The sequence below is a fragment of the Cuculus canorus genome, chromosome 1, assembly GCF_017976375.1.
Source record: "Cuculus canorus isolate bCucCan1 chromosome 1, bCucCan1.pri, whole genome shotgun sequence".
Lineage (NCBI taxonomy): Eukaryota > Metazoa > Chordata > Aves > Cuculiformes > Cuculidae > Cuculus > Cuculus canorus.
In genome coordinates this window covers 158,317,079-158,341,956 of record NC_071401.1, presented here as the reverse complement: position 1 = coordinate 158,341,956, position 24,878 = coordinate 158,317,079, and the positions used below count along the sequence as shown (strand labels likewise).

The following is a 24,878-nucleotide window of genomic DNA, read 5'->3' as shown; positions in this document are numbered from 1 at the left end:
AACCTACATCCCAAGAGGCAAGAGCTGGTTGCTACTGCAGGCCCTCCAGCTATAAAATGCCCAAAAGCATCATGGCCTGAAGCAACAGGCAGAGACACCACACAGAAGGAACCCCAAGGAAAAGGGAAAATAGATCTCTGCTGTTCCTGCAGCAGCAAAGCTGGCAGAGTTGCTGCGATGAAACTGTTTTGATTTCTGGGTCACACATCCTGCTCCGCTGCTGTTTACAGAAAATGAGCCCTGGGCTCTGGCAGGAGGGACGAGACAAGCACAGGGGAGTCTGCAGCTCTGGAGTCTCAGCAGCAAGCTCAAGTTTGGGTTTGGCAGATAGTGAAACAGAAAGGCACCTGATGTGTGGCTCCAGCCCCCAGAGAGATGGTGACAGCCAGTCCAAACAGAAGGGAGCTGTAAAAGATGGATCTCAGGTGCTTGCTGCTTCACACTCCCTTTCCCGTGTTTGGTTTCTCTGTGGGGCTTCAGAGCTGCTCAGCAGAGCAGCTGGAACAAGGCTGGCAGCGCTAGGAGCAGAGACGTGGGGCTTGTGCTGACACAGAGAAGAAAGCTCTGGGAGGGAGAGTGGTTACTAGCTTTGCTTCTAAAGGCTTAATGTCCTAAGAACTCAGCTGACTCCTGCTCAGAAGCAAAGGGAACCACAGGCGCTCGGGACAGCTGGGCACCTGAAAATGCTGTGTTTCTCCAAACCATGATGGAACAGAGGTTTGGGAATTGCATCACCCTTTGCCTGCTGCCCTGGAGCTGCTTGAGCTTTGCCTGGAGTGACGTTGCTGGGCCTGGGACCACCTGGCCAGGGGCAGAACATGTCAGAAAGTGGCTGTCCAGAGACATCGTCAACGGGACCTACGTGCACAGCAACACCTCAGGTATTTGAGTGAGCAATTGCCTGCCTCTCCCTCTGCAGGGCTGCTTGGGGCCCCACTGTAGAGGTGCATAGGGTGAAGGGTGTGGGGACGTGTTGATGACAGCCTGACGATGCTTCTCAGCAGGCAGGCTGGAAGCACACTTAGGGCATGCCTAGGGGCTGCAGGGCTTTGAGTGGTCCTTACAGCCACAATAGTGTTTGTGATCTGGGAGAGATTGATTGTGTCAGAGGCAAAGTCGCAAGGCACAGGGAGGAAATTTAACGCTTGACAGTCTTCTTTTGAGAGTATAGTCCTCCTCCATGTTAACCCCTATGGATATAATGGACTCACTGGCTATACCCCTGTCCCTAAGGGCTGAGCTGAGACCCTTGGAAAGAAATGAGGATGGAGATACTTTAAAAGCACTAATAATTTCCAAATGCTGAGGGAAATTTTTCTTTTTTTTTAATCCACTTCCTAGACCTGAGAACACACTGTTCCCCCATCAAGTGGGACATAGCATCGAGGCTGCCGTGGGGGGACCACCCACCCAGTGTGGGAAGCAAAGCAGAGTAGCCCAGGCTGTTATATTGAACCCTTCACCTTCCCAAACCTTTAACTTCCAAAATGCCTGTTGGGAACAGTCCCTGGACCACCTTACCTGCAAATCACAGTGACGGATTGTTGGGAAGGGTGCTAGCTAGTACCAGACAATTTGACTGCACAATAGATACAGCCCAGGTATCCGGGCAGCTTCCCTGGCACTGCTGAATTTACTCATACAGACACCTCCACTACCTTTTAGCAGTGTTACTGGATCTGGAGAAAGTCTGATCTTACTCAACCTGATCTATTTCTTGTCAGTTACTCTGGAGGATTCAGCAAAAGCAGAGGCAAACCAAACCTCTTACATTAGCTTTACTGCTCAGAATTTCCCTCAAAAGTTCCCTGTTAAACAAGAATCTACTAATACACGTTTTTTCAGCCCTGTGTTAGTATATCCAGGTTTTTTTTTGCAAGCGCACAGTCAGACTGGCATCCCGTTTAGAGCCTGTCTCACTCCCAGCTCTTGCCAGGTACTAGCAAGCTGGAACAAGGACAGTGACAAAGATGCAAAGGGTGCAATGCAGAAAGGATTATCTAAGCAGGAAAACCGAATAGCTCTGAATAGTTGCGGGTAACAAACTAGGAAAAAAAATTAAAGGCTGGGATAGAAAAAGTATCCCTCTATAGCATAAAGTAGTATTTTTATTGCTTTGAGTTCCAGCCAACAATGCTCTCCCAGAATACTGGGGTATTAAAAAAACACCTGTCCTCTTCCTTTCTCTCCTAATAGCTGCTCTCTGCACACTGTCCCCATCCTGTACTTTTCCAGTCCCATTTCTGCTGATCAGTAGCTGCCCACATGGCAGAGTTTGAAACCAGAAGACTTATTTTCCAGATAGAGCCACTAGACTTCCCTGTGTCTCTCTTTTAGGATTATACACACACATTAAAAAAATTAGAAAAAAAAAAACCAGAGAATTGCCAGACTCACAGTAGAGACAGAGGGGCCAGGCAGCCTTTTCAAAAGCATCCCAACGGGAGCTTTGTAACCACCTGCACTTAATGTCTCCTCATCTCTCCCAGCACCGTGCATGGCCCTTCCTCCACCACGCTATGGATACTACTATGTGGACAGAGGGTCAGGCGTCTCCTTGGGCTCCGTCCTTGTGTACTGGTGCCAGGATGGATACCAGCTGGTGGGCAGCGAGAGGCTGCTCTGTCTCCGCCGGGGGAGCGCTTCATCCTGGAGCCAGCCCCCACCCTACTGCCAGGGTAAGGAGCCTGCTGGTGTGATCGAGTCTCTGCGCCCACCTTATAGCATCTCAAAGGGGTGCAGGTGATCTCCACCCAATTGCTTACTTGGGGGGGCAGGTGCAGCCACCTGCCTTTGCACAGGGGTTTCCTCACTCTGGCCGAGCCAGCGAGGGCACGAGGAGGTGGGGTGCCTCAGCCACCCCCAACAGTGGAGGTCCAGCTTGCCCTGGTTGGTGGTCATCAGCACAGGTGAAATACTCTGGTTCAGCAGGGTCCCTCCAAGAGCATTTAATGAGCTGCATAAGGTGGGAGGGGAGGCCAAAGATGTGAATTCACCTTACAATGGCTCGGCATATATCCAGAGCTTATGTGCCCGTTACTGGAAGCAAGGTAAGTCGCCAAATTTGGTCAAACCCCAATTCTAGGGCATAACCTAAAGCTTTAAGCAGGTAATAACCCAGAACATGCTGTTTATGAAAGCCCATGCAGAGCATGTGCCAGCTGCAAATTGCCTTCGCGTTCTTTGTGGCACAAGCTCATCAAGAACAAATGCCTGAATGCCGAAGCAACAAAGTTTATTGCTTTAAGAGCTTTCTCTGACACACTTCATATTATGTGCATACATAAAATAATCACAGGAAGATTACCCTCAAGAAAGTTACATATTTTTGCAGTGGCAAGCAAAACCACAGAAGCTGTAAATACTATATAGCTTACGAGTGAATTATATTGCTCATACCAGACACTGAGAATTAAAGACCTGGGGCCCTTTCAGGAGCAGTTTATGTGCAAACCTGTGACTCAGTATCTGGCTAAAAAATGAAATGGAAAAGGTCTGCCACATTCACTTCTGCTGCAAGTTCATTTGAAAAAAAGGAAGCATCTCATGAAAGTCAAACTAGAAACCAAAGTGCTTAAACTATAGGACATTCCTGCAGGTGTTTTGGCTCAAAAGCACCCCAGGCATCTTGCCTTTCAAAATGAAAACAAAAATAAAGCAATTCGCCTCAATTCAGAGATGTAAAACTTGGTGATATACAGTCAATGAGTGTGTTTTGTTCATAAAAGTAAACACACAAAAGAAAAGCAATGAACTCTGTTGCAATAGGTTACAGGTACTCTTGTAGTAAAACATTCATAGAGTTCATTAGCAAATCTTGTCTTCTTGCCTCTAAACAGAGGCTGCAGTTTGTGCACTGCTTAATGCAGAAACAACATGGGTGAACCCCAGAAAACCTCAAAACCTTAAGTCACACGTTGGGTTCTCCAAAATAAAGACATTTTAAGACAGCTTTAAGGAAAAAAAAAAAAGTCTCCTTTCACTTGTTCTCTTTGAAACAAAAAGCAAATCTCTGTACTTTCAGAGGCCTTAGTTTGGTTATTTTGCAAGTGTCATAAGGTTGAGTTTTTTGAATCCATATATTTTATTGCTCTGAAAACCAAAACACACCCCTTTTGCAGTCGTTAGCAAATTCTTTTGTATTACTTTGCCCTTGGGATGGGAGCCACATCCCTAACTTTAGACATTTACAATACAAACATCATTTACAGTTTGATCAGGATACAATTTATCTGCTCTTTTTGGACATCCATTTTATGGCAGGTAGGGATCACACCCTCTGAGGGCATACACCAACCCAAGAAAATTCTGAAGGAAATGGCTAATTTTATGCTGAGAGTGGTGAAACACTGGAACAGGTTGCCCAGAGAAGTTGTGAATGACCTATCCGTGGAAACATTCAAGGTCAGGTTGGATGGAGCTCTGGCCAACCTGATTTAGTTGAAGACGTCCCGGCTTATTGCAGGGGGCTTGAACTAGATGATCTTTAAAGGTCCTTTCCGACTCAAACTATTCTATGATTTTATGATTACATCTATCAAAGTTCCAATCAGTCTTTGATTTATATATTTTGTATTTCACAAGCCCAATTTTTCTTTCATATACTCATTCTTCCATAATCCATTTTAGATTTTTTTCTCCCCTTTTTTCCTCAAGGAAGAGTTAAGCAAAAACATTCCACATAAAAAAAACCCCAACAGATTACCATCAATACTTTATTTTTTATTCAGACCTTAATTAATAGAACCATCTAAGTTGGAAAAGATCTTTAAGTTCAGAGTTCAACTAATGTAGCACTTCCAAGCCCACCCACTAAACCATGTCCCTAAGCACCATGTCTACACGTTCTCTAAGTAGCTCCAGTGACGGTGACTCAAGCAGAGTCACCCTCTGACCCTGGGCAGCCTGTGCCAGTGCTTCATAGCCCTTTCAGTGAAGAGTGTTTCCTAATCTCCAAGCTAATCTTCCCCTGGCACAACTTGAGGCCAATTTCTCTTGTCCTTTGACTTGCTACTTGGGAAAAGATCCCACTGAGATGCGGGATGCATCTACCCAGGACACGGCATCCCGCGAGCCTCCTCTCATAGAATCATAGAATCACCAGGTTGGAAAGGATCCACTGGATCATTGAGTCCAACCATTCCTAACACTCCCTTAAATCATGTCCCTAAGCACTTAATCCACCCGTTCCTTAAACACCTCCAGGGAAGGCGACTCGACCACCTCCCTGGGCAGCCTGTTCCAGTGCCCAATGACTCCTTCCGTGAATAATTTTTTTCTGATATCCAGCCTGAACCTCCCCTGGCGGAGCTTCAGGCCGTTTCCCCTTGTCCTGTCCTCTGTCACTTGGGAGAAGAGGCCAGCTCCTTCCTCTCCACAACCTCCTTTCAGGTAGTTGTAGAGATTAATAAGGTCTCCCCTCAGCCTCCTCTTCTCCAGGCTAAACAACACCAGCTCTCTCAGCCGCTCCTCATAAGACTTGTCCTCCAGCCCCCTCACCAGCTTTGTTGCTCTTCTCTGGACACACTCCAGAGCCTCAACATCCTTCTTGTAGTGAAGGGCCCAGAACTGAACACAGTACTCAAGGTGTGGTTTCACCAGTGCCGAGTACAGAGGGAGAATAACCTCCCTGGACCTCCTGGTCACACCATTTCTGATCCAAGCCAAGATGCCATTGGCCTTCTTGGCCACCTGGGCACACTGCTGGCTCCTTCTCCTCCAGGCAGCTTTCTAGACAGACTTCTAGTCTATAGCACTGCATAGGGTTGTTGTGCCCCAAGTGCAGGACCCGGTATTTGGCCTTGTTGAACCTCATGCCATTGGTCTTAGCCCAGCGGTCCAGCCTGTTAAGATCCCTTTGTAGAGCCTCCCTACCCTCCAGCAGATCCATACTTCCACCCAGCTTAGTGTCATCCGCAAACTTGCTGAGGGTGCACTCAATGCCTTCATCCAGGTCATTGATAAAGACATTGAACAGGGCTGGAACCGGTACCGAGCCCTGAGGAACCCCACTTGTAACTGGAATGGTTTGGGTAACATAGAATGGTTTTGGTTGGAAGAGACCTTAAAGATCATCCAGTTCCAACCTCCCTGCCATGGGCAGGGACATCCCACATCTCACTTTGCTACAACTTCTTTTCAGGCAGCTGTAGAGAGCAGAAAGGTCTCCCCTCAGCCTCCTTTTCTCCCAACCAAACCAGCTCAGCTGCCCAAGCCTCTCCTCAGGGGCGTGTTTCTCCAGGCCCTTCACCACCCTCGTTGCTCTTCTTTGGTCACCTTGCAGCCCCTCGAGGTCGTTCTTGTAGCAATGGCCCCAAAGCACAGTACCTTTGTGCTTCAGGCAAGATGTTTTCTGTCCCCATGTGACTATTTTAATTATCTGAAGAAAAATATTAACTTCTAATACGGGGTGGGGGGTGGTTCCCCCTTGCGTTTTCCTGTTTCTCAACCCGGGGCACTGCCCACACTCACTATCGATTTTTAAAGAGGTTATTAATAAAAATGACACCCTGAACCTTAGCTTCGGGTGACCTGCAGGGGGTGGCCGAGGGGATGGGGACATGGAGACCCCGTCACTCCCTCTGCCCGCAGCCGCCCCGCAGCCCGCGATGAGCGGCGCCCGCACCGCTCTGGCCGCGTCGCTGCTGAGCGGAGCCGTCATCCTGGCGCTCTCCGTCTGCTTCGCCGTCTGCTGCTGGCGGGACAGGGCGAGGAGGAGCCGCGAGGGGTGAGTATGGGGATGGGGAGGAGGGGGGGCGGTGAGGTGGTTTGAGGGCTGCGGGAGCGGGAGGAGAAGCGGTGCTGCCCTCTGCTGAGGCGCGGGGTGCACCCGCCGGCCTCCCCTCATAGCACCACGGAATCACCAGGGTAGAAAAGACCTCTTGGATCATCGAGTCCAACCATTCCTATCTGCCACTAAACCCCGAGCACCTCATCTACCCGTCTTCTAAACACCTCCAGGGATGGGGACTCAACCACCTCCCTGGGCAGCCTGTTCCAGTGCCCAATGACCCTTTCTCTGAAAATCTTTTTCCTGATATCCAGTCTGAACCTCCCCTGGCACCGCTTGAGGCCATTCCCCCTTGTCCTGTCCTCTGTCACCTGGGAGAAGAGGTCAGCACCCTCCTCTTCCACAACCTCCTTTCAGGGAGTTGTAGACAGTGACAAGGTCTCCCCTCAGCCTCCTCTTCTCCAGGCTAAATAACCCCAGTTCCCTCAGCCGCTCCTCATAGAACTTGTTCTCCAGCACCCTCACCAGCTTCGTTGCTCTTCTCTGGACACTCTCCAGAGCCTCAACATCCTCCTTGTAGTGAGGGGCCCAGAACTGAACACAGCACTCGAAGTGGGGTCTCACCAGTGCCGAGTACAGGGGCAGAATAACTTCCCTGGACCTGCTGGCCATGCTATTTCTGATCCAAGCCAAGGTGCCATCAGCCTTCTTGGCCACCTGGGCACACTGCTGGCTCATGTTCAGTCGGCTGTCAATCAGCTCCTTCTCCTCCGTGCAGCTTCCTAGCTACTCTTCCCTTAGTCTGTAGCACTACTCAGCGTTGTTGTGCCCCAAGTGCAAGACCCAGCATTTGGCTTTGTTGAACCTCACACCACTGGTCTTAGCCCAGTGGTCCAGCCTGTTCAGATCCCTTTGCAGAGCCTCCCTACCCTCCAGCAGATTGACACTACCTCCCAGCTTAGTGTCATCTGCAAACTTACTACGGTTGCACTCATCATAGGATAGTTTAGGTTGGAAGAGACCTTAAAGATCACCTCGTTCCAACCCCTCTGCCATGGGCAGGGACACCTCCCACTAGATCAGGCTGCCCAAGGCCTATCCAACCTGGCCTTGAACACCTCCAGGGTTAGGGCATCCACAACCTGGACAACCTGTGCCAGTGCCTCACCACCAGCATGGTGAAGAAATTCTTCCTCTCCCCCTGCACCACCTGCAGCTCGGCACCATTCTGCAGAGAAAAGCGAAACCACTGCTCTGGACTGGAGGTACGTTTGGCCCCACTGAGGAAGATAGAAGTGGTCTCGGTGGTGGGGATGCTGGTGGCAATTACAGAAAGACCTCCCTCAAGGAATCTCACAGCTTGCTGTTTTACAAAAAGCCATCCCATAATGATGGAAAAAGGGAATAAGCAGCACGTGGAACATGATCAGTGGTGATATCCCTTTTCCAAGGCCCAATTTAGATTGATTGCATATGCACAGCCTGGCAGGGGGAAAGGAGGAGCTTCTCCTCTGGGAAGGACTGGGAGAGAAGCCAAGGTGTGGAGGACAGCTGATCGAGCTGAGACACCACTAGCCAGAACCACGCTCGCTCAACAGCATCTCTGCAGCAGCACTCCTCCATTTTTCCAGCATATAGTCCAATAGGACCTCTCTGGTTTTGCCAGCATTGGTATTCCAGACAAGGGGTTGCAGCAGCAGGGACCATGCAGGAGCCTACCTAGGAAACAGCATTATCGAGAGCCTAATTCCTTAATATAAGCAGTCCACAAGTACAAAGAGTGAAAAAAACCTCACCAACCACTAAGAGATAACACCTCAGTCTTCTAGCAGGCATCATGCAGTACCTGTTTGCACAAGCCTGCTCTTCCCCACCCTGGCTGGTGCCTCACTGGTCGGGCCTCACCAGCACAGCACCTCCGTTCCGCAGGGCTGAAACACCTTTAGTGCTTTCCTCCAGTGGGGGAGTGAGGGGGTCAAAACCACTGGGTGACAATCTGAGTTAAGGATATGGACGTGTCAAATCTTTCCAGAGAGGTAAATGAAAACAATCAGCCCACAAAGTGCAAAGAAAACATCTACACGAGCATCTCTCTCTCCACCTTGCAGGCAGCAGCATGGAAGGAAAGTCAGAGGAAGACGAAAACTCAGTCCCTCCACCCGAGAAAGGAGGAGGAACACTTTTGGGAGACTGAAACACTACCACCGGCGTGATTACCACCTCTCAGCCCTCTCCAGTTCTGTGTTCCCAGGGGCATTTGCAGGCCGCAATAACCTGGCTTTCCAAAGGTACTGCTCAGCCCCTGTGCTGGCGCTGTCTCCCCAGCTTCTTACGCAGGGGCAAGAACTGCTCCCAGACCACCTGGAGGGAGAAGCAGCCAGATGTAAAAGCCCATGTCACTTAGGCATTCCATCCCCTGCCTCAGCCCCTTACATGTTCCCCACCTGGCAGCAATGAAACCCTTGCGCCCACACTTTTTCCAAGGAGGAGGTGAGCCCGAGGACCAAGGCTCCCTGTCACCCTGCCTCAGCATTGCCCAAGTGGGCTGTGGGCTCCCATCAGTGCTGCAGCTCCCTCTAACTTACTCCTTCTCCCTCTTGCCTTTACCAGGAGCCCCAAAAACGCACCAAAGCTGTTTCTGCAGAGCTGGCACCCCGATGCGCCAGTCTTGCCCCAGCTGGTGTTACAACCTGGCACACCACCTGTCAATGCCGTGCCCAGCCAGCCAGCCCACAATGTACTGGTGCCTGCCGTGCCCTGCCATGCTGACATCCCCCTCTACTACAGAAGCTATGAGGAACATAGAATCTTCAACAAGTTCAGGATGCCAGTTTGAAAATTTAACCACCCATGCAACTTCGTTTTCCCTTTTTTTTTTTTTTTTTCCTTTCAAGACCATCAATTCCTTGAACCTCTCCAGAGCTCAGGAAAGAATTTCACAAGAGCCAATTATTGCACCTGGGATTTCAAACTGAGAAAATCTGACTCTTCATGTTGAAAGGCTGTTTGATATAAATCTTTTATCTCCTCTCCCATGTCCAGACATGCACATTTCAAACAGTAGTTCCTTGGCTACAAGCTGCTTAATTGATCATTTTAGTGAGATGACTAAAGCCAAGGCTGAGCAACTCCAGCTTAAACTACAGGCTAAGTATGTGCAGACTTTCAGGTTTTAAGCAAAGGAGTCTGATTTGCGGTTCAGAGCTTTCTTAAAGGCTGAAAGTGAAGACAGCCAGTTACCAGAAACAAGGAATCTATCTCATTAGATAACTGGAAGCATTTACAATCCATTGCACTCGAATGTAGCCTGAGATCTGAAGTTTTTGTTGTTGTTTAGAACTCACTATTATCCTCCCATTTCTACACAATCTTGGACTTGCAAGATGCAGTGACAAGTGTGCAAAGATAGCCAGTAAAAAGGAAAATGTGAGTTTATCTTTAATATAAAGGGCCTAGCACATAAAAAATAACCCAAATAAACCAACAAGTTGGGTTTTTTTCATCCCTTCTCTCCTGTATTAGAAATTCACATCAGATGTGTCAGAACCTTCAGCACTGGCTGAAGAGCTCACCCAAATTCCATCATTTGCATTAAGAAAGCAACGACACCCATATTTCTGTCCAGGATTTCCTGGGTGGAAACACAGAGGTGTGTTCCAGGCTGTGCATGCAGAGACTGGCCAAGAAGCTTTGGGACACTTCAGCCTGCATAGCATGCCCCATACAGTCTGGGCACGTGTGGCTTGTTGAGTAGCATGGTATCATGTAGACACAGAGATGGTGTTTCTGCCTCAGGAGTCATTAACACACCAGTCAGAAGAGCTGCTGGATGCATGGGCCAGGGAATAAGAACATCCAGGATGTGAACCTCCAGCACCATGTGCCATCCAGTGCTCAAGGATGAAAACCGTGTTACCCAAACAATCCTGCTACAAAGCCTAGAAGTTTTAGTCTGATGACTTCATTTCTATCATCATTTGCATCACATTTCAAGGAAAGAAGCCTCAGAAGATGGAAGGTAGCACATTTTTTGATAAGGCAAGACTACTAGTGGACATCTGGGAACCACTTGCCACTTCTCCCAGAAAGAGGGCTGGGGATCTCTGTCCATTCCACCTCCCATGTCTTATTCGCACATCTCCAAGTTACGGGAAGTTTGGTTTTGGGGGCTGGGTTTGATGCGGGAGCAAGCAGGTGGTAAAGCTTTTACAGATTCCCTGCAGAAGATGAGAAGCCTGCAGTTGCCATTTATCAGCAAGTACACCACAAGAAAGAAAACGCCTTTCATTCTCCTAAGACAACTGAAGCTGTAGAAAGGACAGGAAAACCAGGACCTGCTCTGCTCTTCCCTTCAGCTCATGTCCCAACCTTACCTTTTTCTTCTCCCTCTTTTTCTAGCCAAGTTTAATGCACAGGGAGGGGAATAATCCTGCTTCAAGGTAAGCTGTTCCTTGGTCCCCTCCCAGATGCTTGTGAGACTGCCTGGACTACCAGAGGAAAAGGTGCTTTACGTACAGACACGCCAGATGTGGATTTGGACACAGCCCTATGGGCATTTTGGACTCTCACGATACATCAGTGCCATACCCATTTACCGCACTTCCACTTCCACCTCACCAAAATAGGTTTCATGGCCAGGAATTCAGCCCAGGATCTGCTCTTGCAGATCCTGCTTGCAGGAGACTGAAACAGAGGGAAGAAAGATGGGATACAGGCTGGAAGCTCAACTCTACCACAAGTTTCCCTACCAATGCCTTAGTCTTTGCCTGAGTTAAGGTTGTGGAGAGCCACATTCAGCTTCACCCCAGGAAGTCACTGCCCAATTTCTTGTTCACATAGGAAGGTATTGTCCTGTTAAGAGATGAAATCACTGTCTTAGGTTTGTGTGGGATAGAGTTAATTTTCTTCAGCTTCTTATACTGTCCTGCCAACGAGAGGGCAGGGAGGGGACACAGCTGGGGCAGTACATAAACTGGGCGAGTTGGCCAGGAGGTGGTGGGCATTGGTTTCCAGGTGATGGCAAACTGCACTGTGCATTACTAAGGAGAGAATTCATAAAAGGTTATATATGCTTTTATTATTATTTTCTCTCCATTTGCTGTTCTATTAAAATGTCTTTACCCCAAACCATGAGCAATACCTTTTTTAATTTGTGATTCTCCTCCCCATCCCATCATGGGGGAAGGAGTGAGCAAGTGGCCACGTGGTACTTAGTTACCAGTTGGGGCCAAACCACAACAATCAGAATAAAAACAGAAAGGAAACTGAAGAGGATGGCAATGAGACTTTTCCTATCCCCTTCTCCTCTATTTCTCTCCCTTGCCATGTTTTAAGGAATAAATAAAACCTCACTTCCTCTCTCTACAACAAGATCTTCATTCCGAAAACACATTTGGACACAGTTTTCTGTCCTTTGGTTCTGAGTAAGGCTTTAAAACCAAAAGTGGGATTTTCTTGCTACATAAAATCAGAGATTGACACCTGCTTTCACTGCAAACTGAAATGACGCACATTTCAGATATGAAAAACTTTTGCCAAATATGTACAGAAAGGTGCTGATTTTGAAGTGTCATAATAAATAGTTAGCATTTTCAATAAAAATCTGACAGGATTTTTTTTTTATACAGAGAAAACTGACAAATTGAAACAAGCATTTAACACAACGGATATTTAAAAATCATTCACTTGACAAAATTTAAAAGTTTCCTTGAGGTAATGTTTTTTTTTTTTGACTTTGTGTGTGCAAAATTAAGCTTTCTCCCACAAAAATTTGATCCCAACACCTTGGCTGACTCAGGCAAGTTCCTCCAGCAGAGAGAAGCACAGACAGATCTTCCTCAAATGTCATCCCAAGCTTGCAGGAGACTGAAACCAAGAGAAGAAAGATGGGTTGCGGGCAGGAAGCCCAAGTCTATCACAAATTTCCCTACCACTACCTTAGTCTTTACCCCAGTTCCTTCTCACCTTGGGCCATCATGACAAAGAGCTGAGTTAAGGCTATGAAGAGCCACACTCGGCTTCAACCCAGGAAGGCACTATCAGTAAGGCAATAAACAGCATTGTGTTTTTGTCAAAAGAAGAAGGAGGAGGAAGGTAACTATGCAGAAAATTTAACTAATTTGTAAACAGGAAGAAACAAATCTCACAAGCCTATAGGCTCACAGTTTCTCACCACATTACTCTATAGTTCCTTTGAGGGCCACAATTTACCCAACTTTTCTTCACCAGAGCAGTGCGCAAGGAGCTGCCCTCTCCACCATTTCCTCCCTGTAGACCATCAGAGATACTCCAGCTTTCTTCATACTGGGGAAGGAGGTTTCCAGCTGTCTAAGATCCTTGCCTCCCTACAGCGGAGATTATGCTCCAAGAGATTTAGTTGTAACGTTTCTTGCAACATCAAATACAATATCCAGTTATACAATAAATTATCACATTTCTGTTTTTTATTTAAATTATAGACCTGCAATATCCAACAAAAAGGTGGGCCCTGGGACTGGAGGAAGCCATCTGAAGAGAGACAGTAAGGCCAGGTCATTGCTGATTCTGCCCAGGGCAAACCTCACAAGCAATTGTCTTGTGCTCAGTGTCCCAACAAAGAGAGAAAGCAGCCTCATTTATTTATTTATTTATTTTTTTAACAGGATTTTAAGCTTCAGGCTCCACACTGGAAGCCTCAGCCTGCACGCTTATCTAGAAAGAACTAAACAAGTTCTGGTCACACATTTAAATTCTTAAGTGCACTGACCTCCTAGGACTGACTGAAGAGGTTTTGGGCCATCTCTGAAGATCTGGGCAAGGTTAACACTGGGACCTGTAACATTCAAATGCTAAAGCCATAAAACTCCAAAGAGATGTTCATTGTGATCCTGAAAAGAGTGGCCACCCTTGGCCAGTACAATCTTTCTAGACTACCTGTGGGCCTGTGCTTGTAGGAAGAGGTGAGAGCTGAACAAATCCCACCCTCTCTCCAAGCACCTCTGAAACGGAGAGGCATTTGTCAAGTGGGAAGTCTGAGGAGTGGGGAAAAGAAATAGTAATCTAGTAACATTTCATAGGAGAAAGCAACAGTAACTGTGATGACTATAGCCCACTGAAATACTTAACATCATCTGCACTGCAGGAGATGGGCTCCTTGGGACCACTGCAAGTCAGGCAGATCACTCTCCCACTGGGTTTAAATTAACAAGGACTTCTCTACAATGTCTTCCTTCAGTGACATCATCTCTGTTCAAATGACTTCCACACATAGTATCACCACAGACCACCCTAAACCAGTGCTCTTCATCAGTAAAGCTGATAACAAATCTGTTGCTGCCAGGATCACACAATTCGACTCAGACCTCCACTGTGCAGCAGTTCAGATTCCTGCATCCCCACAAGTCACTCTAGTTTCCTGTACTTGTATTGCAAGAACTTCATTTGGCCATTTCCATCTCAGGAGCCTTCCCTTTGCCACATAAACATAACAGCGGTAAGCCCAGGGCAAAGACAAACGCCACAACGAACACGAAGATCTTGCTCACATACAGGGTTCTCACATATAGATCAGAGCAGAGCAAGGCTACAGCATTTCTAACACTGTAACCCAGAACTACAATGATAAAAAGCTTCCCCTTTTTCCTCTTTAAGAGCTTTGTTTGCAGTCACAACCATAAACAGAAGAGGACCCGAGAACTGCTTTCCAACAGTGGAACATCCTAAAGTAGGGGAAAAAAGATGTTGGGATGCGGGCGAAGAGGAAGAAGCACAGGTTCTTACAGTTCCAACATCCATATTCAGCTTGAACAGGTGATATATCAGTGAAGTGGAAAGCACTTCTATAGTAGCCATGTAGCCACACACCGCTGGAAGGTCATAGAACCCCTAGGTTGGAAAAGACCTATGAGATTAAGTAAAGCCACATCTATCCACTACTAAATCACATCCCTAAGCAAGTCATCTACCATCTGCTCCTCAAGCACTGGGCTGCCTTTCAGAGTTTCTTGACACACCTCAGTTCTGGGCAGTAAGCTTTTATGCCAGCACTATAGTTTCCTCATAGGAAATTAGTTCCAGGCAATAAAGCATCTGTCATACAGTGAATTTCCATAGGCTGGAGACCAACACCAAACCTAAGCTCCTGTGCAACTTAAGGCAACTTCCACACATTCTTTGGAGAGGGATGGGCAGGAAGAACTCAGGTAACTACTCTACAGTCTTTTCGAGTGTATTTTTCTAAGCACCCTTGCAAGGGTGAAGGAAGAAATTGGTGCATGGCCCACTTGAATTAAAAATTCTTTAAAATGCAACATCATACCTTGTATCAACACATTCATGGCTAACAACTCCCTTCCTTTCCTTAACACACATTTATACCCATTTTAGAGGAGGAGTCTAGTCCATTCCCCTTCTCCAATTTCATCTTCACTGGACACCAACTACCAAACATGTTGCTTGGGTCACCAGCCTTTTAGTCAAGTGCCATTCTTTGCTTAATGCAAGGAAGAGCTCCAAGTGTCCACACAATATATAAAATAACAGATTATTTGCCAAGATGATCACATGGACACAGGGATACTCTCTTTACAATATTTATGGATGGAATTTCTTGCTGCAGGAAGTCTATCAACAATAAAAAACTCAGGAAAGCCTAATCAAGCTCCACATGGTTGAACAGAGTAAAATGCCAGGTGGTTTCCTGACTAGGGGGGATAAAGGAATCTGCATCAGATGGCATGTAAAACTAGGCTAAGAGAGGCAGAAGCTGCACCCTCCCACACATTAACCTGAACACCAATACTACCCACCAAGAAGTCTGTCTTAGGGGTGCAGCACCATAAAAAGAAAAATTATTTAGGTTGCAAACAGTTTTCTGAAGGCTAAGAGCTTGTCAGGAGGCAAGACTGTCAATGAGCACACAAGCTGTTGTACAGCAGGAGGGAATAACCACTCTGCTGAGCAGCTGAAGTGTCCTTTCCAGTGGTAGCACAGACCACAGGCACAGGTTTCCCTTAGGACATCTTAAACTGCAACAAAAATTAAGAACCAAAGGCTGCAGCAGCTTCAGGAGTTGCTGTGGTACACAGGAAACAGTTACAGCTGCTTTGGGACACTTACTTATTTTCAGGAGCAGGAAGGGCACTCTTCTGAAAGAGAAATGTTAAAGGGTGAAAAATGGCACTGAAAAAGCAGCCCATTACATCTCCAGGAGGCTGTTACCACTGGGTTGCATCCTCAGTTCTAGGGGCTGCAGCAGGCATTGCTACAGGAGGGGACATTCCCAGCCTGCAGTCCCAGCAGTCAGCGCTTCTCCTTCTACCACCAGCAGTTACAGCAGGAGGTTGTGCAGGGACTCACTGGGCATCAAAACCATAGTTTGCTTTCAGAGGAGTGCTGGCATCAAAGGGTGCACGCTTTCTCCCAAGTAACCAGGGCACAGGACTGATCTGCAGCAACCATGCCCGTCCAGAAACAGTACATGCAGTTCCTTAACGTGGATGGTAAATACAGCACCAAATGGCAACACAAGAGAAGAGCAAAAGCAGGCAGTCACCAACAAGCAATGTTTTGCAAAGCAGGATGTTTAGAGGCACTTTATGCAGATTCAGTGCCTGGTTCTCCTGTCCAGCGATTGCTTCAGGACTTGCTTGCATTTCCAGGACTGTGAAATGCCAGTCCCCCCATCCCTGTTACGTGCTCACAGTTCAGCCATGCTGAATTTGCTTCCTTGGCCCTGCAAGCAGCATTTTAAGAGGGCAGCCAGCCTGAACTATACAGCTCACACCAAGTGAGAAATCCTTCTGCACAGGCACCTCTAGGATTTCAGGCTCTCTGCCCATCCTCATGAGCTATGTCAATTCAGCACCCCAAAGTCAATGCTGCTGCATTTAGATGTCTCTGGCTGGAAGCGTAAGAGCTTGTTGGAGGTTACCCGTTAAAAGCTTTTCATCCTGTTTGTGCAGTGACCGTATTTTACACTTTTAAGTAAGGATGCTGACTGAAATGGGGAGTTGTAACTAGAATTCTCTGCCACACGTTCAGACCCATTATTACATGCTATCTGTCCTGAGTGCCATGGCATTTCATTCAGAAAGTATAAACAACTTCTTCGTGTTTCAGATATAAAAGGATACCACCAATAAAGGTCACAAACAGACAACCTCTAACTATTGCCATTGGTAAAGACAATAATCTCTTTAAATTTTTTTAAGTGTGTATGCTTTTTCCACCCTCCAATACAGAAGTCACCATCAAAAGCAATACTTCCATGAAAAAGTAGTTCCAGTTTAAATGAACAGAAAAAAACAACCATGCAATGACACAGTTCTACCAGACACAGTAATTAAAAATCCAAGTTAAAAAAAAAGAACAGCAAACACAAAGTCATCATCAAGTTTTCTGTTTTATTTAAGATTTTAGTTTTAATTCTGAAGAAAGAGGTACATTTCCTTGGTTTTAGTTTTAGCGTCAGGTTATAACCATGTTTATTTATCTGTTTCTTTTTTTCCTGTCTTTTCAATACTGCACAAACGTCCAGAAACTACAGGGTTAAGTAAAAGCTGCAGGCAGAGGAGGTCCTGATGGTGATCATGTGGCCCCAATGCAGTGCTATCCCAGAGTGCCCAAATCAGGTGAATCTTTGTTTTTTAACAAAAAAAAAAAAAAGAAAGAGAGACTGACAGAGGAAACAAAGACTGAAGTAAATATCACTCGTGTTTCAGCTGCTTATAATTATATTATGTATAAGCTAGGTATTAAATCTGTGAATACTTTTAAAACATTAACATTTACTTTAAATCTAAAGCCAAAATTGAAAGAAAAATCTTATTCTTCCTTCTTTAAACCACTCTTTAGCAACATGTCAGTTATTCATAGCTCTAAGTGTTTTTGTCTTCCAACACACTTCATCTCAAACTCTGACTGACACAATAAAATCCGCTTCCAAAAAAAAAGCCAACATAGCAATTTCCCTGTGTAGTGCCACACTGAATGCAAAATAAATGCTAGGCCACTGCTTGTCCCACATGTTCAGTAACTTCATTTAAATTAAATACCTTTTTCATGTTTCTGCATTTGATTCTGCATTGCAATTTTATCCCTACTGCAGATTGACACTTTTCCACTAGGCAGAAATACTCATGTGCAAAAGACATAAGACTGTAATATTCTCTTTAAGCATTGAGGCTGCATTTTGATTTTCTCTCTCTCTTTTTTTTTTTTCCCCTTAGAATGGTTACAAAATATTTCAAACCGTGTATTTCAAACACTGGCTCAGCAGAAACTTAACAGAAAGCTACGGTCATGACCCTGTGATGGCATTGCATTTGGGGGGGGGGAGGTTTGATCAGGAACTGGATTCTTCAGAAAGAAAGATATGACAGGGAACAGTAGATGGGCATGGGGAGGAGTCAGGGTGGGACACTTCCTGCATTTCTAACGTTTTGGGTTTTATTTTTCTTTTTTTTTTCCTTTTTCTCTCCTTTCCTAATGACGATCCAGCGCTGAGCTCTGTAGTAGATCTGTGGGGGTTTTACTGGGGGGTCTGAAGGCTGTCTGAAAGCCTGGAGGTGGGGAATGAAAGCTGGTGGGGTTTGAAGGAGGAGAGTAAGGATTCCAACTGGCTCTGTGCAGAGGGATCTGTGTACTGAAGGGGTTACTGTGGTGCGTCTGTGATGGTGCTGCACTGGGGCCATCCACCTCTGTGAGGGCCTGAAGAGATTTTAGCCAATGTGGAGGATTGTCGTCTTGAAGAGTGTCTAAACTGTTTCCTGTGGAGGCTGGGATACCTATGAAGAGAAGAAAAAAAAAAACAAAACAGGGATACAGGCAAGTCAGAGGAGAAGCAATAAGCTGAGCATGAAGGAGGTCAATTTAACCTAACAAAAAGCAACAGTGAGAAGACACGATTAGTTTGTACAGAGAATGCATGTTACATTATTATAATTACTCTGCCTACAAAACATTTAACATGAAATCAAGATAGGAGAAAGATCCCCTTTCAGAGCCCTTCTTCATAAACCATGCATTTTTCTATCAAACATCCTGCACAAGGACTTCATCCTTGTTGACATAATGTTACCACATCAAACTACCACTACACTGCATGCTTCACTTCCTACTCTGCCTACTTGAATCATGCTTCAGTCTCTCTAACAGGGAAACACAACCAGACAGCCTTATAAAAGAGAGCTTTATAAACAAGTGGAGTATGTCCCTTTTTAAATAACAAATCCAGTGAATGTCTTCAGTGCCTCAGGACCAGTGGCGCACGTACCAGACATGCCATCCAGCAAGAGGGACACCTACATTGACCCTATTGATACGCGCTGATCCGCCTGACTGCCTGGCAAAGGCCCTGGGCATGCACTGCAAAGGCCTAAAAAACCACTTTGTTATACCTAGCGGTTCCACAAAAATTCCTGGACCCTTGAGGTTTTGTGGATGGAAGCTGGAAGAGACCACCGCATACTGACTTTTTTCTTTTTTCCAGATGTAAATCAGTTTGTGCCAAATACCCATTTGATGGTTTGCCAGCAGAGCTGAAGGAGTGAGAAACGGTTACCTGTGATGATTGCGGGGTCCATCCAGCTGCCAGGGCTGTCCCAATTCAGGCTGTCGGTGGTGGCAGTGTTGGACGTTGGTACACTGTGGTTGGCGTTGGAGGGGGAAGAAGCATTGGGCAGTCCACCAAAGTTGATGTTAATGTTCGGTAGAAGTGCCCTTAGCCCGTCCTGCCATTCCTTCATATTTAAACTCTCTACAGAACTGCTGTTGTCTGGGAGATTTACCAACAAAAAAAATGGAAGATAAAAAAATAAAAAGCTGAAGTTAGAAACAGATGTCCTTCTTTGGTGGGGTATGGGATTTTGCTTTTACTTTTTAAGCTAAGCATTTACTTTCCCTGTCCAAAAACTAGGGTCAATGTTTATATAATTGATGAACTACTCAGAGAAGCTGGCAGGTTTTAAACCAAATGTAAGGGAGTGGGAGAAAGATTTAACTCCTCCTCCAATTCACATTTCCCCCGTTTTTTTTTTTTCAGTTCAGAGATTTGAATAATCAAGGCACAGAGGATCTCCCTCTATTATTAATAGGGGGAAACCTACCAGATCCCTTATGACAATACCTCTGTTGCAAGTTAGATAACCCAATTTGTCTGCTTTATTAGTGGACAGCAGGCTCAAACGGGTTGTTTTCTTTGAAGTATATTAAAATGAAGAAAGGCTAGGTAGGGCTTTGCAATAGAAACCGAACATGAGGAATGAGGGAGGCACAGGAGTATCACAAAAGGTTTTTGTTTCACTATAGCTCGCTCATTCACAGCCCTACAGATGTTCTTCTGAAGGAAACGGTATTAGGTTCTCATGAAGTTGGAGAGAGCGCAATATCCTCTTGCAGTTGAAGAACAGTAGTCAAAGTGCTTTAGAGACTTCTCAGAATAACTCCCGATACAGCAACATCCTCAAAACTTCGGTTAAAAGCAAAACACTTGGACACCAGAACACTCAAGTCTCAACTATTTGCCTAAACATTTCAGAGCACGTATGGAAAAAGGACAACAGGATAACATGGCTATTGGCACCACAGCAAACGATCCCTGAACACAAACGTTAAACCATGCTACCTAGAACAGATGATCAGATTCTACCATCCTTCTCCTGCTTTAGGTATCTCAAAGCAAAACAAACCAAACACGAGCATCCTAATATTTATCAGCCAATACAGAGAGTCATAGTTGCAGTAAAATAAATTTCAAAAAGAAGTGTTGGGTAGTGTGCTGGCAAATACGCTCTGACAAACACTTAGAACGCAAACTTTTTTTGTGACACTATCTCTGCCTGTCCTAATTGAAGAAAGAACCCTAATATCAATCAGAAGCGTTACAGCAAGATACTTACGTAATAGTGCTACTTCATCAACAACAGAAAAGATGTAATTCTTCATGGAAAATTAGAGGATACCACTAATTTGCAACTCTATGTTGGAGAGCAAAGAAAACAGCCTCACTATCAAAACTTGCCTTGGTAATCTAATAAAGCTGAATGCTTACAAAGAACTTATGCCTCCAACAATTATCTTTTTGTAAGCAGAGGGGTGGAAAAAAATCATGTTCTTGAAATCCTGTGCTTTCATGCAGAGCTTTCCTTTCCCAAGCCAGAGTTTTTTTAGAATAAACTTCATGTAAGATTCTGCTTCTGTATAGAATTACAGAAAGCAACTTCAATCACAAGCCACAGCAAGTCTTACCTCAGTCCATGTCATCAACTGAGCTTCAAAACAAATTACTATGCAAATCTGCTATATCTGCTTTGCTTATGACAACTGTTGGAACAACGCATTCATTTCTAACCCTACGCATGTCTCATGCCCAATGCAGCTGTTCTAGCACGAGTACCTATCTGCATGTATAAATGTCTTCAGAGAGAAGTTAGTGAAGAGTTTAGAGGGGAAGCCATATGAGGGCAGCTAAAGTCACTTGGTCTGTTCAGTCTGAAGAAGAGGAGACACTGAGAGGAGACCTCATTGCTGTCTACAGCTTCCTCACAAGGGAAGGAGGAGAAGCAACCACTGATCTCTTCTCTCTGGGGACCAATGGCAGAACTGAAGAGAACAGCAGGAAGATGTGCTGGGGAAGTTTAGGCTGGATATTAGGAAAAGATTCTTCACTCAGAGGGTGTTGGAGCACTAGAACAAGTTCCCAAAGGAAGCAATTACAGTGCCGCGACAATATTCAAGAAGCTTTGGACAACACCCTCAAACACATGCTGTGAATTCTGGGGTTATCCTATGCAGGGACAGGAGTTGGACTTGATGATCCTTGTGGGTCCCTTCCAACACAGGACATTCTAGGATTCTACGATTAGCACTGCAGCAGACACTTACAATGTCCATGGCCAGACAGATCAATGCCACACATGGAGTCTGGACAGGGATAACAGAACAGATATAAGTGTACTACAAAAATCATCCTCTATGCCTGCGCAAGTTCACAGAACACACTGGACCATAGACTCCGGTAGGTTTACAGTCAACTCCTGTTATTCCCACTCACTGGCTGAGGCTGGGGAATCACTCTTCCTCAGAGGTTACAGCATGAGATACCTCCATAAGAAGACAGACAACTCCTAAGTATTCCCATAAGCGAAGAAAAGACACATCAGAAATCAGGTAGTAGAAGTAAACTCAAGAGCCTGCCCATTACTACATGCATCAAGTTACATCTAAAGATTAAAATTTTAAGTGCTAGAGGAGAAAAAAAGAGCAGCAACAGAAGTGCAGCTCTGCCTCAAACGAGTAACTTAAGTTTAGTTTTTTTAGTAACACCTCAGCACACAGAAGCAGCCAAGCCTCCAGACCTAAGTGTAACTGCATCTACACACGGCCTGCAGCAACGTGCTCTGTGGGGCCTGATGTACAACTCGCTTGGGGTAAAAAAAAAAGGAGTCTTACCAGCGATTTGTTCTGTGTTCGTTTAGCATCAACCCAAAGTGCATACACTTCTACTTCCAATTCTCCTACTATAAATCAAATCTATATCCAACACCCTCCAGAGTTCCCACTTCTTTACAATACTAACATACACAATAAACAGTTTTAAAGAGTTTGGCGCAATACATTTTTCATTCAAACCTATGAAAAAAATATTGCTTTTATTTTTTTCATCTACTTAGATGACGATGGGATTAAAAAAAAGATGATCAAGATTTTATAAAGTAATAGTCAGAAATATCCTCAACAGTTATTTCCTCACAATCTCACTGAACATCCATAAGCCTATCTGAAGAAAGTTCTACATTCATTTTTTAGAAAAGAGGTAGCCAGCTCACTATCACAGAAATAACTGTGCACAGGACACCATTAGCTTCCACTTTTCTCACTGCTGCTTCCAACAGTTCATGCAAAGGAATGCACCTGTTTAATTACACACTTCTACTCCAGGGCAATAACAACACATAAGATGCTTATCAAGAGCATGCATGAGTGAACACATTCATCGCAATATCTGCGAGCTGTGGATCCGCAAGCTCATTATGATCTTAATCATGGCCACTACTAACCCCCAGTACGCCCTCAAAGCTCATGTGCCAGAAGACAAACACTACACACTTGCAACATGTCATTGAAGAAGTCTAATGAAGACAAAGCTACCAAGATGTGATACTTTTAAGGAATGGGATAACAGGGCATTAGGTGATCTTTGGCTAGGAAAACATACTATTTTTATCACGTTATTGTCCATTTAAAGAGAGACATAATACAGCATACCTAAGAGTCCAGAAATATAGCAAGCGGTTGAGATACAAGGTTTTCATGGAACAGAAGAGGCTGGCACTTTCTGGTGAGGTAACATTAATCTGAGAGGCAGACATAGGGCACTATTGCTGTGTACCCTCTCTAACACAGAAGAAAAGAAAGTAAGAAGAAATTGAGGAAGACGGTCCTTTATCTCAACTACCAGCACAAAACCCACTTGAAGTCACAGAAGTCAAGATGAAAGGCCTAAAAGAATTCACTACCTATAAAAATTGCACTTTTTGGTAACAATAAGGAAATTGATTAAATCTGTTATTCCTGGGTTACAAACACGACAAACCAGAAAATTCCAAAAGATAGTCTTTCCCTATCAGGTGGGTTTGTAGGACTGACAGGCAAGCTGTAACAAAAACACTGCCCTCTGACACAAAGAAAAACCAAGAACTACATTACTTAGCTGTCTGCAGCAGGGTTTTACAGCTTGGCTAATAAATGCATTGAGTGATAAAAACCCCAAACACGACCAAAGTTTCACAGCTTCGTCAGACTCCCAGCCTCTAAGCAGAAATGCTGTGAGTAAATTATTCTTGTAATATGGGATCTTGTAAGGGATTAAAATGCATTAAGCAGTTAAAGTAGAGGGATCAATAGAAAAAGCAATGCTCTACAACACACCCCGTACTGCCCTCCAAGGCCTCAGTTACTGGCTATGATAGGTAAAACTCCCAGATAGAAACAACTCCTGATGCAAACCAGTCCATGACCAGTCTCCAGGCACCATACAGTGATACCCAAACCAACCAATTACGTCAGCATGTGTGTGCTAGAGCCTGACAAGTTTTAAACAATAGCCTAAGCGAAAAGGCAAGCCCACCCCAGAGCAAGAAGTTATTTCCACCACCTGAAGAAATTAAGTATCTTCTGAAGAAACTACTACTCATCCCTCGGCTAGTTTGTTCTTTTTGTCCATTTTGTTCCACCATGAAGCTAGTATAGTAGTTAAAATGAGAAAAGGTTAGTTCTTACTTAATACAGTTCTAGTAAAAAGGGCATTTGCCTATTATCTTTCCCTACTTCTAAACTTAATTGGCTGAAGGAAGTAATTTCTTTGTCTAGCTAGCAGACTTCTCAGTTGGACATCATAACCTAGGGACTTGAGAACCGATATGCCACTCAGTCGCTACTCCTTGAGAGAGAAAATCTCCTTCTATAGCCTCATCCTAATTTAAAGCTATAAGTCCACGGGCAGTGGGAAAATGAAGAAAATTAAAAACTCAGTTGACTGCAATGAAAAGACTCTACACACCAAGATAAATTAGATATTCTTCCCCACACAACCTGGCTTCACCCCACTGACAGCACCAATATTCACATGAAAAATAGGCTCAAATGCACATCCTGAACTCCAGTCTTCCCTTGGTGGGCATTTCATAATACTATCTGATCTAGCAGAAGCTTATGTTTCCAAAGGTGAACAGATCCCAGAGTTCTAGCACCAAACTTTTTCATGTATCTGAGATGGCTGCCAACATAAAATAAAAGCACTTGAAAGTAAAAATTTTCAAAGTCGACCACTTTTATTAAAATAAGGAAAGAAAAAAGCCTCCTCACAAACTCAACCTGTCCACCCAATTTAAATAAATAATACTTAAAGTTAGCTTAAAATAGAAGATGATTGAGAAGCCTGAACATTCACCTGTATAAAACTTGGTCATTTAATGAATTTCTAAATAGAATCATTGCCCCATTGTGGCATCCTACCAGTTTGGTTGAGTGACTTCAGTAACCTCTACCTGCAATGCCTTAATGTTATTCCTTCAAATCAGGAAAACTGTGTATTCGGGGGGGAAAGAGGGCAAAAAGGATGGTGGCCAAGCCAGAAACACAATGTTCTGTTGTACAAAATCAATTCTTT

At 45.0% G+C, this 24,878-nt stretch overlaps 2 protein-coding genes across 5 annotated transcripts in view; one reads left to right on the top strand and one right to left on the bottom strand.

The window, feature by feature from the left end:
• The first annotated feature begins 344 nt into the window (after positions 1-344).
• Positions 345-12,286, top strand: LOC128850997 (uncharacterized). Its single transcript, XM_054056936.1, has 5 exons — positions 345-881; positions 2,490-2,678; positions 6,592-6,727; positions 8,839-9,018; positions 9,341-12,286. The coding sequence occupies exons 1-5, from the start codon at positions 704-706 to the stop codon at positions 9,564-9,566; spliced, it is 909 nt and encodes a 302-aa protein (XP_053912911.1). The 5' UTR covers positions 345-703; the 3' UTR covers positions 9,567-12,286.
• Positions 12,287-17,088: 4,802 nt separating this feature from the next.
• The window catches only part of CNOT4 (CCR4-NOT transcription complex subunit 4), an 80,776-nt gene continuing 72,986 nt past the window's right edge, over positions 17,089-24,878 (bottom strand). For 2 of the 4 annotated variants that reach the window (XM_009566040.2, XM_009566055.2), the window contains 2 exons: positions 19,272-19,484; positions 17,089-18,495 (listed from right to left, as the gene is read on the bottom strand). In XM_009566040.2, the coding sequence (XP_009564335.1) occupies positions 18,194-18,495; positions 19,272-19,484 (515 nt within the window). In that variant the 3' untranslated portion in view covers positions 17,089-18,193. The remainder of the gene's footprint in view (positions 18,496-19,271; positions 19,485-24,878) is intronic. The other 2 variants (XM_054068557.1, XM_009566069.2) reach the window with 2 other exon arrangements.